Source organism: Mercenaria mercenaria, chromosome 17, assembly GCF_021730395.1.
Source record: "Mercenaria mercenaria strain notata chromosome 17, MADL_Memer_1, whole genome shotgun sequence".
In the NCBI taxonomy this organism is placed as follows: Eukaryota; Metazoa; Mollusca; class Bivalvia; order Venerida; family Veneridae; genus Mercenaria; species Mercenaria mercenaria.
The window spans coordinates 7,335,231-7,347,897 of NC_069377.1; the positions used below are offsets into that span (position 1 = coordinate 7,335,231).

General features: G+C 36.2%; 1 protein-coding gene across 1 annotated transcript; it reads right to left on the reverse strand.

The window, feature by feature from the left end:
* Positions 1-344: 344 nt before the first annotated feature.
* On the reverse strand, positions 345-12,667 carry LOC123536455 (uncharacterized). Its single transcript, XM_045319653.2, has 2 exons — positions 12,546-12,667; positions 345-5,096 (listed from the first exon to the last, which is right to left on the reverse strand). The coding sequence occupies exon 2, from the start codon at positions 5,065-5,067 to the stop codon at positions 3,667-3,669; it is 1,401 nt and encodes a 466-aa protein (XP_045175588.2). The 5' UTR covers positions 5,068-5,096; positions 12,546-12,667; the 3' UTR covers positions 345-3,666.

The window sequence follows — 12,667 nt, forward strand, 5'->3', positions numbered from 1 at the left end:
AATTGTGTATAGAACATATAGCAAATTTATTTACTACTGTACAGCCTTTAAGGAAAAGGGGCAAAAAGTCAGAACAAACATCAAAAGAAGTGCATTCATAACACTAAAAACTATTAAACGAATTTTGTTCAAAACCATTTAAAGTATAATTGGTCTGTGGTAACATGTCAAGTATACAAAAGTATACATTTTTTCAATACTAAGTAGAACCTGATGGTTTTAGTACAAGGACCCTTCCAATCTTTAAGTTTAAATATCTGCGATGCTAGTCAAACAACGTTCAGCTGTTCGGTTTACAGACAGAACGATTAAAAATGAAAAAGAAAATATTTGTAACACATGGATCAAGAGAATACTTATTGATTTATTTATTTGGGTTTTACGGCGCACCAACACAGTATAGGTTGTATGGCGCCAAACAGGACTACAAAGTTTGGTTCCATATCTCATTTACATCGAAATAAAAACATGAGGTATGGAGAATACATGTTAATGCATACGATACATACATGACAAAATATCATCCGAGAAATGCAAATTAATGACCAACTTCTTTACTTATAAACATCATTGTACCCAAAATGCTTCAAACTAGAAAACATTTATCACTATTATTTTATTGAATAGCTGATACGACACATTTAGTTTATACTAATTTGTTTATTCTCGATTGCCAAACAAGTTCTTACAACTTATATTAATGGCTCTCGAGACTCATTCCCGATGGAACCAACCTCTAAGAGCAGAGAGAGAGGCAATGTGGAATTAAAGTGTCTTGCCTAGGGACACTACCGCCAAGGCAGTGGTCGGAATCGAACCCGGGACCCTTCGATCTCAAGGCGGACGCGCTACCACTGCGCTACGACACATTTACTGATTGTTTTCCTATAAGTCCTGAAGAATAAAAAAGTGGTCATGTCACTAAACTGTTTATACACAAAAATGACAAGACTTAAAGATATCTAATGCCCGCAATTCACTAATATTGCTAGTAAATATATGAATTAATTATATATGTAGATCTACATTTATAATCAAATGCCATTTAGTAACAGTTGATTGTTTGAAAAAGCTTCCAGTCAGTTTAGTGAAGCACACATTTATACTGCAAATTAGCTTTACATTAATTCAGTGTACGGTTTCAATTATAATGCATGTTTTTAGTACTGTTCATACATACGTCATTATACAAAACAAGGAATCGGTAAAACCGAATGATGCTCCCCGATGCACGTGCTTGTCCCAATATGGAGAATAACGTATTAGAAACAAAAAAAAATGGAGATAATAAAGAGAAGAAAACTGAAATGCCATTAATACTTTTCAAGTAATGCTCCGGACAAGCCTTATTCTGTATGATAAAAAAAAAAGATAATTCAAAACCTAGGTAAGGTAGAGTTATGGTTCTTTGACACTGCACTTCCCGTCAATGGCCTCTACCATTTTGTGAAGTTTCAATGAAATGCCATAATACTTTTCAAGTAATGCTCCGGACAAGCCTTATCTTGTATAATAAAGGGAGGTAATTCAAAAATAGGTAAAAAAGGAGTTATGGTTCTTTGACACTGCACTTCCCGTCAATGGCCTCTATCGTTTTATGAAGTTTCAATGCTCCGGACAAGCCTTATTTTGTATAATAAAGGGCGATAATTCAAAATCTATGTAAGGTAGAGTTATGATTCTTTGACAGTGCACTTTGTCTCAATAGCCAATATGACATGTGAAGTTTCAATCAAATGGCATTAATACTTTTCAAGTTATACTCAGGACAAAAATGTGACGGACGGACGGACGGACAAAGTGGCAACTATATGCTCGCCCTTCTGGGAGCATAAAAATCTATGTTTACATAAACTACATATAGTACAAGAATTTTAAAGTTAACATATTGATGTTTGTAAACAATATAGCTCTTTAATTAGGCCAATATTATGGGGGTGGGGGGAACACAGAAATAATTACAGCACGTTAAGTCCAATAATAAAGACTTAGTATAAAATAAAGGCATGCATGCGAATAGTTGTATATATGACTATATGTAAAACACAAGAATAAATGATTAATTTTTCGGTCTCAGCTGAGTCTGAGTTTGAAATTTTCATATCAATTTTACTTAAAACTTCAAGATTAATTTCCAACTGAGACTGACCATCAATTCATTCTGAATAGACATTCGCTATTTAGAAACAAGTGACAAACAAAGTTTCATTATCAAACTCAGCTGAGACTGAAAATGTTCTGTTAACACGGGCCAGGATTTTGACATACAGTATCCAGATATGTACAATGTCAACTTAACTTAGAACATACGGCCCCCTCTCTGATAATCGTTCAAACAGTGGTTTCAGTCTTACACATCTTTCACTCAACTTGCGTATGGCATAACTTACGTATGGCATACTCACAAACTTTATAGATAATATTACCTCCTTGCATAAAGAGATTAGTAAAAAATACAAATATCAAAACAAAATGTACAAACATGTTCACAGCTACTTTTAAAGAAATAGTTCATTTTGTTTGTGGTGAAAGACGAAAAATGACAAACCCTTCATCTGTCACATAAAATATGTATGAGTAAATCTCATGGTAACTGGCAATTTATCTGAAACCCAGCCGCTTGTATTTCTAAAGAATGTGAAGATTTTATTATAATATCTTTAAAAAGGACATATTTGACATGCATATTTTAACATACAGAAAAAAAAACATTTTAAGACAACCCCCTAATAAAGATTATCCCGCCATTTAGACAACTTTTTGAAAAAAAAAATCGTATGTGATCACTGGTCCCATTAGCTAGGAATTAACTCGTTTCTTTAATCAGTATATCAAAAACCTACATAATTTTAAATGCAAATGTTTGAAATGAGCCGTGCCATGGGAAAACCAACATTGTGGCTTTGCGACCAGCATGGATCATCTATGCTGTTCGCTAACGGTTTCTCCAATTGCAATAGGCTTTGTAAGCGAACAGTATGGATCCTGACCAGACTGCGCGGATGCGCAGGCTGGTCTGGATCCATGCTGGTCGCAAAGCCACTATGTTGGTTTTCTCATGGCGCGGCTCAAATAATTATAAAACAACGATTTTAAGCGGAGTTGTACGCTTCCGGAAAAAAGAGTCACAAACTAATAACATTATCAATAGCACAATGAGTATTTCTTCAGCGCCATTCTCATTTATAAAAGTATCTTGCTTTTTATATGTTTATGTCTAGTACTGTCTGTGCTGTGTTATCTGTTATCACTGTGTTTAGCGTTCAGCATGAAGACGCTATACTGTCGGCAGCCTTTTTACAGTGTGAATCAAATTTTACAACCGGCTCCTTAAAAGGCAACGTAATTCATTTGATCTATAATGGATCACCAGATCGTTGATTTCATTGGCAGATGATCTTTGAATACTGCATTGCCACTTTCTTTTTTAAAATGATAAACTAGTTACTGTAAGCGGCTTCAATGTCTTTGTTACTGACGCAGACTAGCGGAATGTTTCTCAAAAGACCGATAAAAAAAGTAGCTAGTCTTTGTAAATTGAAATCTCTTGTTGGCAGTTAATTAAGGAGATAATCTGTCACATCATGTGTAAAAACTGAACTTGATATCGTAAAAACAGGTCTGCAGAGATTCTGGGCCTATTTTCACTGACGTCCTTCTTCTATGTTAAAATCCTGGAGACGGACAACGGGCATGAGCATCCGACTTTGGAGGCAACAGAAACGATGGTGAATGCGGCGGCGGTGATTCCGGTTCTACTTCAACGGGCACCGGAACGCGGTGATGATACGTTTTGATATCGCCTGCGCCGTATGTGACAGCAAGACGTCCACTTGCATCATCGTAAGCGATAAGCCTGGGATTCAACAGCTCTGACGTCTCCTTGATGACGTCTGTCAAATTACACTGAACGTCAACAACGTGAACGCTGCCGTCTTTCCCATTTAGTATGTAGACGTTTCCGCGTTCGTCCAAGCTAACGTCATATGGATTAATCAGTGGGTGGTCACGTGTTCCGCGATACTCCTTCAGAATACTTCCGGTTGTCACATGCAAGAAAATGACGCAATCCTTCCTCCAGTCTGATATGATGAGAACCCCCTGAAATGCTTCTACGTATCTCGGGAATTTGAACAGTGGAAGGCCTAACTGTGGATCATTTTTGAAGGAAAGAAAGACTTCGCCTCTAAACCCGATGATGTCAACGTGCGATTCTCCTGGGGTATTTGAAGCCATGGTTGCAATCATCGAGCCTACCCTAAGGCCTTTGCACAAACCAGCATACCCCACGTATGTCTGGAAGCTGGAAAGTACTCTGGCAGTTTTATCTTGTATGCATACTATGTATATCTGTCTGGCTTTTGGCAATGAAACGGCAAAAGAATTATCTTTAATATGACAGACACCGTAAGGTAGTGCATTTGTAAACAAGAGTTCGCCAAGAAAACTTCCATTTTCTTCGAAGAACTTAAGTTTCTTGTTTGCCTTGTCTGATACGACAAACATATTGTTGATCCAAAGTAGTCCCGTGAGGAAACAATGGCCAACATCCACAGCGCGTTGGGAGGGAAAAGCTATTGTTAGAGGCTCACTTTGTGCTTCGTTATGCTCAAATGTGCCAATATCCATGCTCTTTACAACCAACAAATCTTCTTTAACAGGCTTGAACACTGGCGGAACAGCACCCTTCTGAAGAGCAACAAGTCGATCTTGTAAAGAATCGTATTTGTGAAGTAATATTCCCTCTTTGGTTTCATCCTTAGTGCCTGAAAGTACAGCGTCTTCTGCTTCAGACCGGATGGCAGATAATTCTTTCTCCATTTGTGATGATGAGTCAATACTCATTTTTAAATACTCTTCATACTGAGAAAACAGTAAATAGTTTTCGGCAACAAGTTTATCTTCTACTCTTTGTATGGTTATTTTCATGTCATTCGTCATGCGCGTGATCTTGTCTCGTTCCTGTGCACGTCTAGTTTCGACGTCATCAAGTTTTTGATTAAGTGCGTCTTTGAAGTCTCTGACGTCATCTGAGAAGAATTCCAAGTTCTCTTGCAGATTTTCCATGACTGTATTCTAACCTGTTAAGCTACACCCTGAAAAGAGACAATAAGAACGCAAATTGTACGGCGTTAACTAATCACGTTGACGGCAAATAAGTGCGCCCCATGATTCTGGCCATTACAAAAGTAAAAGTAACCGCAACTGGTGTTACACAAGTCAATGCAGACGACCTGCAAGTTGACCATGTAGTTCAAAGATATAGCAAACGGAGTGCTTCAAATGTTCGGATCAAGAAGATATATGAGCCGCGCCATAAGCAAACCAACATCGTTCATTTGCAACCAGCATGGATCCAGACCAGCATGCGTATCCGCGCAGTCTTGTCAGGATCCATACTGTTCGCCTTCAAACCCTATTGCAATTTAAAAAAAACATTAGCGAACAGAATGGATCCTGACCAGACTGCGCGGATGCGCAGGCTGGTCTGGATCCATGCTGGTCGCAAATGCACTATGTTGGTTTTCTCATGGTGCAGCTCATATTTTTGTAATACTGAAACTAATGTAAAAGGAGTGAAACTTGCACAATTAACACAAAACAACAGACATAACAGTAAAAAAAGCTATTTGGAAACGATGCAACGATGGAAGTTGTCTAGGACAATAAAAAGAACTGAGGGGGTGCGGGGGGGGGGGGGGGGGGGGGGGGGGGGGGGTAAGCAAAGTTATTGGCAACACAAGCTCAAAATTAACCTAAATTGATGTCTAACATTAGTGAACAACAATACAACCTACTAACTGAGTATCAATATCGACATAAACGGCTAATAGTTTGTCTTTTATTTAGAGAATTTTATAAGACAACTTCATAACATTTTTTTTTTGAAAATAAAGCTTGTCAATAAAACCAAATTACGGAGTTTATACTATAAATGTAGAAGGGTCGAATCAACAAACGAAAACTCGTTATTAATAATGATTGATCTCTTAAACTTGTTTATTCAAACAAGTATTGAACAGTTTACAGAAAACAAATATAAAATGTTGTAAGTTATTACCGATTACAAACGTGTAGATATAAAGGTCAGAAACAGGTATGGTCAAGCAAGAAATATGATGCCTACACATCTAAAATGACCGTAATATAAAAGTGGCGAATTTAACCCATATAATGTCGTGATTTTTGTTTTCAGTACGTTTTATTGAAAATGATAAAATACTCTCTATTGTTATTTTTTAAAACAACATGCAGCAGTTTTTATCATTAACATTCCTCAGAATGAATTGAACTCTCCCTATACCATTTCGTGCGATTCGAAGGAAGACCTCAAAACCGTTATGACAGAAAATCGAAACAGGGGAGACAACAGTTATATGGTAAAGGTGACCATGCATAAAGTAGATCACAAAGAAATTTGTGTCTTATAAGTTCAGTAAAATGAGCCGCACCATGAGAAAACCAACATAGTCGCAAACGCACTATGTTGGTATTCTCATGGTGTGGCTCAAATGTTTTAACACTTTAATGCATAATGAAACTGAAAATAAACAAAGTAACTCCAGATTTCATGTCAAAAACATTTTTACAGTTAAACCCATCTGCAAACTAACTCCTGCTATATCATATCAATAATATTTACAGTCACACCTAGACTAGCCACTAGACTGATAATAACTATATTTCTAGATTTTTCCCTTTTTTGACAAATTCAATTTCATAGAGACAAAAGCCAGTCTATTTTAGAGATTTTCACACAGGACGGATGTTGAAATTATGGTGGACATAGGATATAGACTGGCTCAGTTCACTACATTCAATCATAAAAATGTAAAAAGATATATCATAGTCTAGGAGCTAGTCTAAGTCACACCCACTGTGCAAAGGTCGACTTTTGGAAAAGGAAAATCGTGGTCTTTGTTGAAAGGCAGTCGCTAAACACAAGTAAATCCAGTCGTTTTCACTATTCAGTGTTAAACGAAAACAAAACAGTAGTCTTTAGAAGCAGGTTTTACTGTATTGATCATATATATGAAGTGGTTTGACTGTATTTGTATAAGTATGTAGAATTATCTTTAAATTCTACGTATTGATTGGACAATGAGGTAATAGCTTAATTAGTCCTTTAATAGGCATATTTATATATTTAGGTCATGACCCTTTTAAAAAATAGGTGGATTTAAAGTACATGCATTAAGATTTGTAAGGATTCTAATAAATGGGTGATTTTTACGCTAGTGACCTTTACTTGACCGTCTCGGTACACCTTACGTATATGTTTAACAGATACCACATCGTTACAGTCTTGTTGATTTTGCCAATATTCTGATTAATGAGGAAAGAAAATTTTGAAAAACTGCTTATTTTCATTGAAGTCAATTGTTATAAGCAGTATGAGCTGCAGACCATGGTCAGTGTGCTCATACCACGTGACTTTGACGTCATTTTATGGCTAAGACGGCAAGCCAAATTCCGTCGATTCGATTCTTCGAAGTGGCGTAAGTTCTTTATTTCTTGATCAAATATGACCAAATCAAGCGCAGGCTAAGGAAAAAAGTGAGTACTTCACTCACAAGTAAACGGTTTTATCAACAGATGAACAGTTTTGGCCTGAAAACGGGAAAACTGTTTTGTTTAGGGAAAATGAGCATGGTAAGACGGCAAGCAAGAGCCCTTTTTGACAGAAAAACGGATGATTGTACACATCAAAGAAATCGCACGTATTACCGATTCACAGGAATCTAATGCCGGCTCTGTGGGAGGCCTTAATTGACAAAAATGTAGCAGAATTATTTAAAAACTTTTAAAAAATCCAAAATATGCTAAGACGGCAAGTCCGCTAAGACGGCAAGTCATTTTTATTAGATATACCTGGTTGCACCAACTTACGTAATTCAACACTTCCGTGGTTACAGGCCGTCCATCCTTCTTCTATCAATCCGTCCGTCAGTAACATTTTTACTATGTTTTATCAATGCTTGTGAAATAAAATAGAGAAAAGTGGAAACTTTAAAGATCACCCAACACGACAAAAACGAAAATGTTACAGGCTCGGTTTGATTGAGCCTGTTCATGGAGGGCAGTGGAAATGCATGCTACCGTCCACGCCCTCTAGCCCCGGGTCGAGCAGAACTCAACATTTACACATGCTAAAAGTACAATAAGCAATTTAGAGACATCCGCAGATGTATTCAAACGGCGGTGAACATGGAACCTTCAATGAACACTTACATAAAAGTTCAGTGACATTCATTGATCATCTTTCATCTTCTCCTTAAATCACTAGTGCTGGGCAAAAGAGATATGAACGGTTTATCCTCACTGTTTTCTCATTAAGGCAAAACAATTATTTTAACTTTGGACCATACACCGTTTTGGTGGAATTACACACTATCATTGGAATTACCATATGCATCGCCGAATGAATACATCATCGGATGTTGCTAAATTGATTTTTAGTTGAACCCACGAAGTGGTTGAGACCTATAATAAACCGTATTCCAGAACTTGCAAAAATATCAGCCTAACCATTTTCACTGAAAGACATTAATCCGCAGTAAGGTTTTTGCCCGTTTTTTCGGGCTAATCGACAGATATTCTTATTGATGTTTTCTGAACATTGTTCTACAGTCGGTTGATATTTTCATACATGTGTAAATACAATAAGGTTAAAGAATGCGTCATTTCGTATTAAAATTACGTTTTTAAGTCTGTTGATCCATCGAGCATGACTAAGTTGAAAAGCGGAGGTGTATTCCTTTAAAACAATTCAGAAAAACCTCAGACGTGACCGAAGCGCATAAAAATATGCCATGAAAAAAATAGTTCAAAACGTATAAGAAAGATTTCTCTAGTTTAGCCTTAATACGTAATGCACTCGTCAGTAATAAAACAGCATAATTATGATCTGAATCATTTTTTCTAGTTGTATAGGATATAGATCTGTATGCGATTTTTTCTACCTGTCCTGATTCGAATGACAAGGGAGATCACTGTGTAGGAGTAAGTTAAATGATAAACTGCTTTATTTAATTTAAAAATAGATTTTCTTTCTGAATTACTTCCCTTTATTCTTATTTTACCCTTATTTTTGTACAGCTTTTATAACGACTGATTCATATTAGTTATTATTTAACATTTTGCTTAATTGTTTTAATATCTCTGTAAGGCTGAGTCAAAATATTTGTTTAAGATTTCCTTTTTATAAATAATTTTATATGTAGTATATTAATTGCTACAGTGCTCCACTGTTACATGGAAAGCTACACGTTACAGGTAAAAGCCCTGCTCCGCGGCTATTCAAATTCTTTTGTGTGTATGCAACCCATGATTACAATAGGTAACAGTTAACGGCCACGTGCCAACCTTAAGCACGCAAAACCACAGGTATTTCATATAGAATTTCATATACAATAGACTCTATTTTGACAGACGTCACTGTTCATAGTCAGGATTTTCATGCTTTTTCAGTGACAATTCAAGTTAAAAGGTAGGACAGGAGCAGGGCTTTAAGGAAAATGGTCGTGATGCAAGTATACGTTTGGTTAACTTACATATTTGTCTCGATATTTAATGTAATAACGTATATTAATACTTAAAAGATAAATAATTGACATTCCTTGGAAACATGTCCTGAATACATTTAGATGTTAGGGGTACTTTACTATGACATTTAACAACATTACCTCAGTCCCGGATTATTATAATTGTTATTGAATTGAAAAATTTACATGAAAGTTGTCATTTTGATAAACGTTAATAAAACAGAGTAAAAGTTACAGAGTTTTTAAAATAAATTATGAAGCAAAATAGAATCAAAACAGTACATAACGAGAATTTCTAGTCGGTTAAAAATCTCATCAGAGCTAACGTTACTTGTAATTTGACTTTCCGACTCAATTAATAAATCTTATCTTAGTATATCAAATGTTGATGTTTGCCTGATGTGAAGTTTCTAAGTATGTGTGCCCGATAAATGAAACTGTTTGATTTCTTTTAAGCAAAATTGAATCAAAGCATATCAACGGGGCATTTGCGTCTTCTCTCGATGATTTTCATGTGTATGGTTCTTTTTCTTATCTCAAAACTGCACGGAAGTCGAAACAGCAGGATCTTGAGATAGATACAGGTCTAGTTTCCAGTTTGGCGGACCCCACTAACTTCTACTGTTGTTGTAGCAGGGTCGGTCGTTTGTACAAACATTTTAACAAGGTAGTGGAGTTTAAAGACAACAACCCATGAATTAAAGAAGTAGGGTTGCAACATTTTTAACGTTTTGGTGTCAAGATTACTTAAAATAGAAAACAGGTCGTTAAGTCGTGACATCAGTACATTTTATTTTATTAGGCTCGGCTAAACAAGAAGTTGATTTTGCAGAAATGTGTAGAATTATACAACCCTTTCTCCAAGAATTGTGAAAGTACGAAAATTTTGTCTTTTGACTGTTCCTGTGATACGCAGGCTCCATAACCTCAGATCCCCTTCCTAAATTCTAGTTTGTTTAGTTCTGCCCATTGTTTTCTCGTTTGGGGCAAACCCTTTATTTTATCTGGGGACCAAACGCCGCTCTTCATGGAATTACACGCCTCAACACGTGTATCACGTGAAGGTTCCATGTTCATCATCGTTTGAATACATCTGCGGATGTCTCTAAATTGTTTTTTGTTATTTTAGCATGTGTAAAAGTTGAGTTCTGCTCAACCCGGGGCTACAGGGCGTGGACGGTAGCATGCATTTCCACTACCATCCATTAACAGGCTCAATCAAACCGAGCCTGCAACATTTTCGTTTTTGTTGTGTTGAGCGACCTGTGGAGTTTCCATTTCTATTTTAATATGTGATATCGTGTTAAATTTTGTGGAAAAAAATAAGATTTTTCTATTCTACTCAATACTTTGAACACAGCTACATAGAAATACCTTTTAAAGCATGTCTTCTTGCTTATAGACTGAGTTAAGCATAAGATTCTTATTTGTCAAAACATTATTCTATATATCTGAAAATTGTGTTTTTGATTTGTGGAAGTCGACAAAATGGCTCTTCTTAATAAGTAGCCTTATTTTAATACATAACGATTTGTCAAGAAAACATTCACTCAAACATATGTACAACAGACTTGTGAACATATAAAGTAGTATTGATTAGGTAAAAAAATGTGTATTATTTGTTGTTGCCTGCTGCCAACTGTATATTTGTTCTTTAGTTTTCGAAACGCTTTAACATACTTCAATCTTAAAGACCGACACGCAGAGGTACATCCAAGATGGTATACATGTGTAGCTTTTGAATTCTTAACCTTTCTAGAACAGTTCTCACTTATATGCCAATCCTGCTAGAGCAAATCATAATTCTCGTTTAATTTATCTATTAAGCCTCACAATTTAGCTGTACAAAAAAAAAGAGAAAAAAAGCATGTAACGTAGTTCAAAACATCATATGACTTCACTTATATAACGGTTCTTTGACGTTTTCCTATAGTTTTGACAAGAAGTAGAATGATCTACTATTGGTAAACATCCAGTGACCGCTTGTAGAGAAGTGCGACTCCATAGACGATATTACTTTAAAAAAAATGACTTGCCGTCTTAGCGGACTTGCCGTCTTAGCATATTTTGGATTTTTAAAAAGTTTTTAAATAATTCGGCTACATTTTTGTCAATTAAGGCCTCCAACAGAGCCGGCATTAGATTCCTGTGAATCGGTAATACGTGCGACACCTCTGATGTGTACAATCATCCGTTTTTCTGTCAAAAAGGGCCCTTGCTTGCCGTCTTACCATGCTCATTTTCTCTAAAAAAACAGTTTTCCCGTTTTCAGGCCAAAACTGTTCATCTGTTGATAAAACCGTTTACTTGTGAGTGAAGTACTCACTTTTTTCCTTAGCCTGCGCTTGATTTGGTCATATTTGATCAAGAAATAAAGAACTTACGCCACTTTGAAGAATCGAATCGACGGAATTTGGCTTGCCGTCTTAGCCATAAAGTGACGTCAAAGTCACGTGGTATGGGCACACTGGTGGTTATGCGGTTTTGGCCAGTACTTTTCTAGTTTCTATCGCTTTTCAAAAAACGTTCAACTCCAATGAAAATACGTAGTTTTTCTTACCATGCAGGATGTTGACAAAATGCCGGTAATGGAACGTGAAATATGCCATGTATTTTGTATTTAGCCTACCCACCGTAAATTTATGCAACACACCTGTGATTGCCCTAAAACCGATATTCAACACGTATTTATTCTACATTTAACCTGCTAAATATCTAAAATGGACTGGTCTATTTATCAATTTGGGCAGTACCATTAATTATTCAAAAGGTGACTGAATAGGACGCAAAAGCAGAATCAGGCTAAAGGTTACACAAAATATCCCTTGCATGAGTGCAAATTAACAAAGACATTGTTTTGATGCATACCTGCATGCATATGTACACTGTTGTCAATATGCATACCTGCATAAACTACATGCGTATACCTGTAAAACATACCTGCATAACGTATATTTTCAATACTGCTATAAACATATTAATTAGATTAAACTCACCTACCTTTTATCTAACAGAGTTGTTATCAATTCTCATTGTATGCGACAAAAATCAAATCTAAACTTGCGACAATATATTACAAATTTGACCCTGACCCGGATAAAAGATTGCTTAAAGGGACGTAA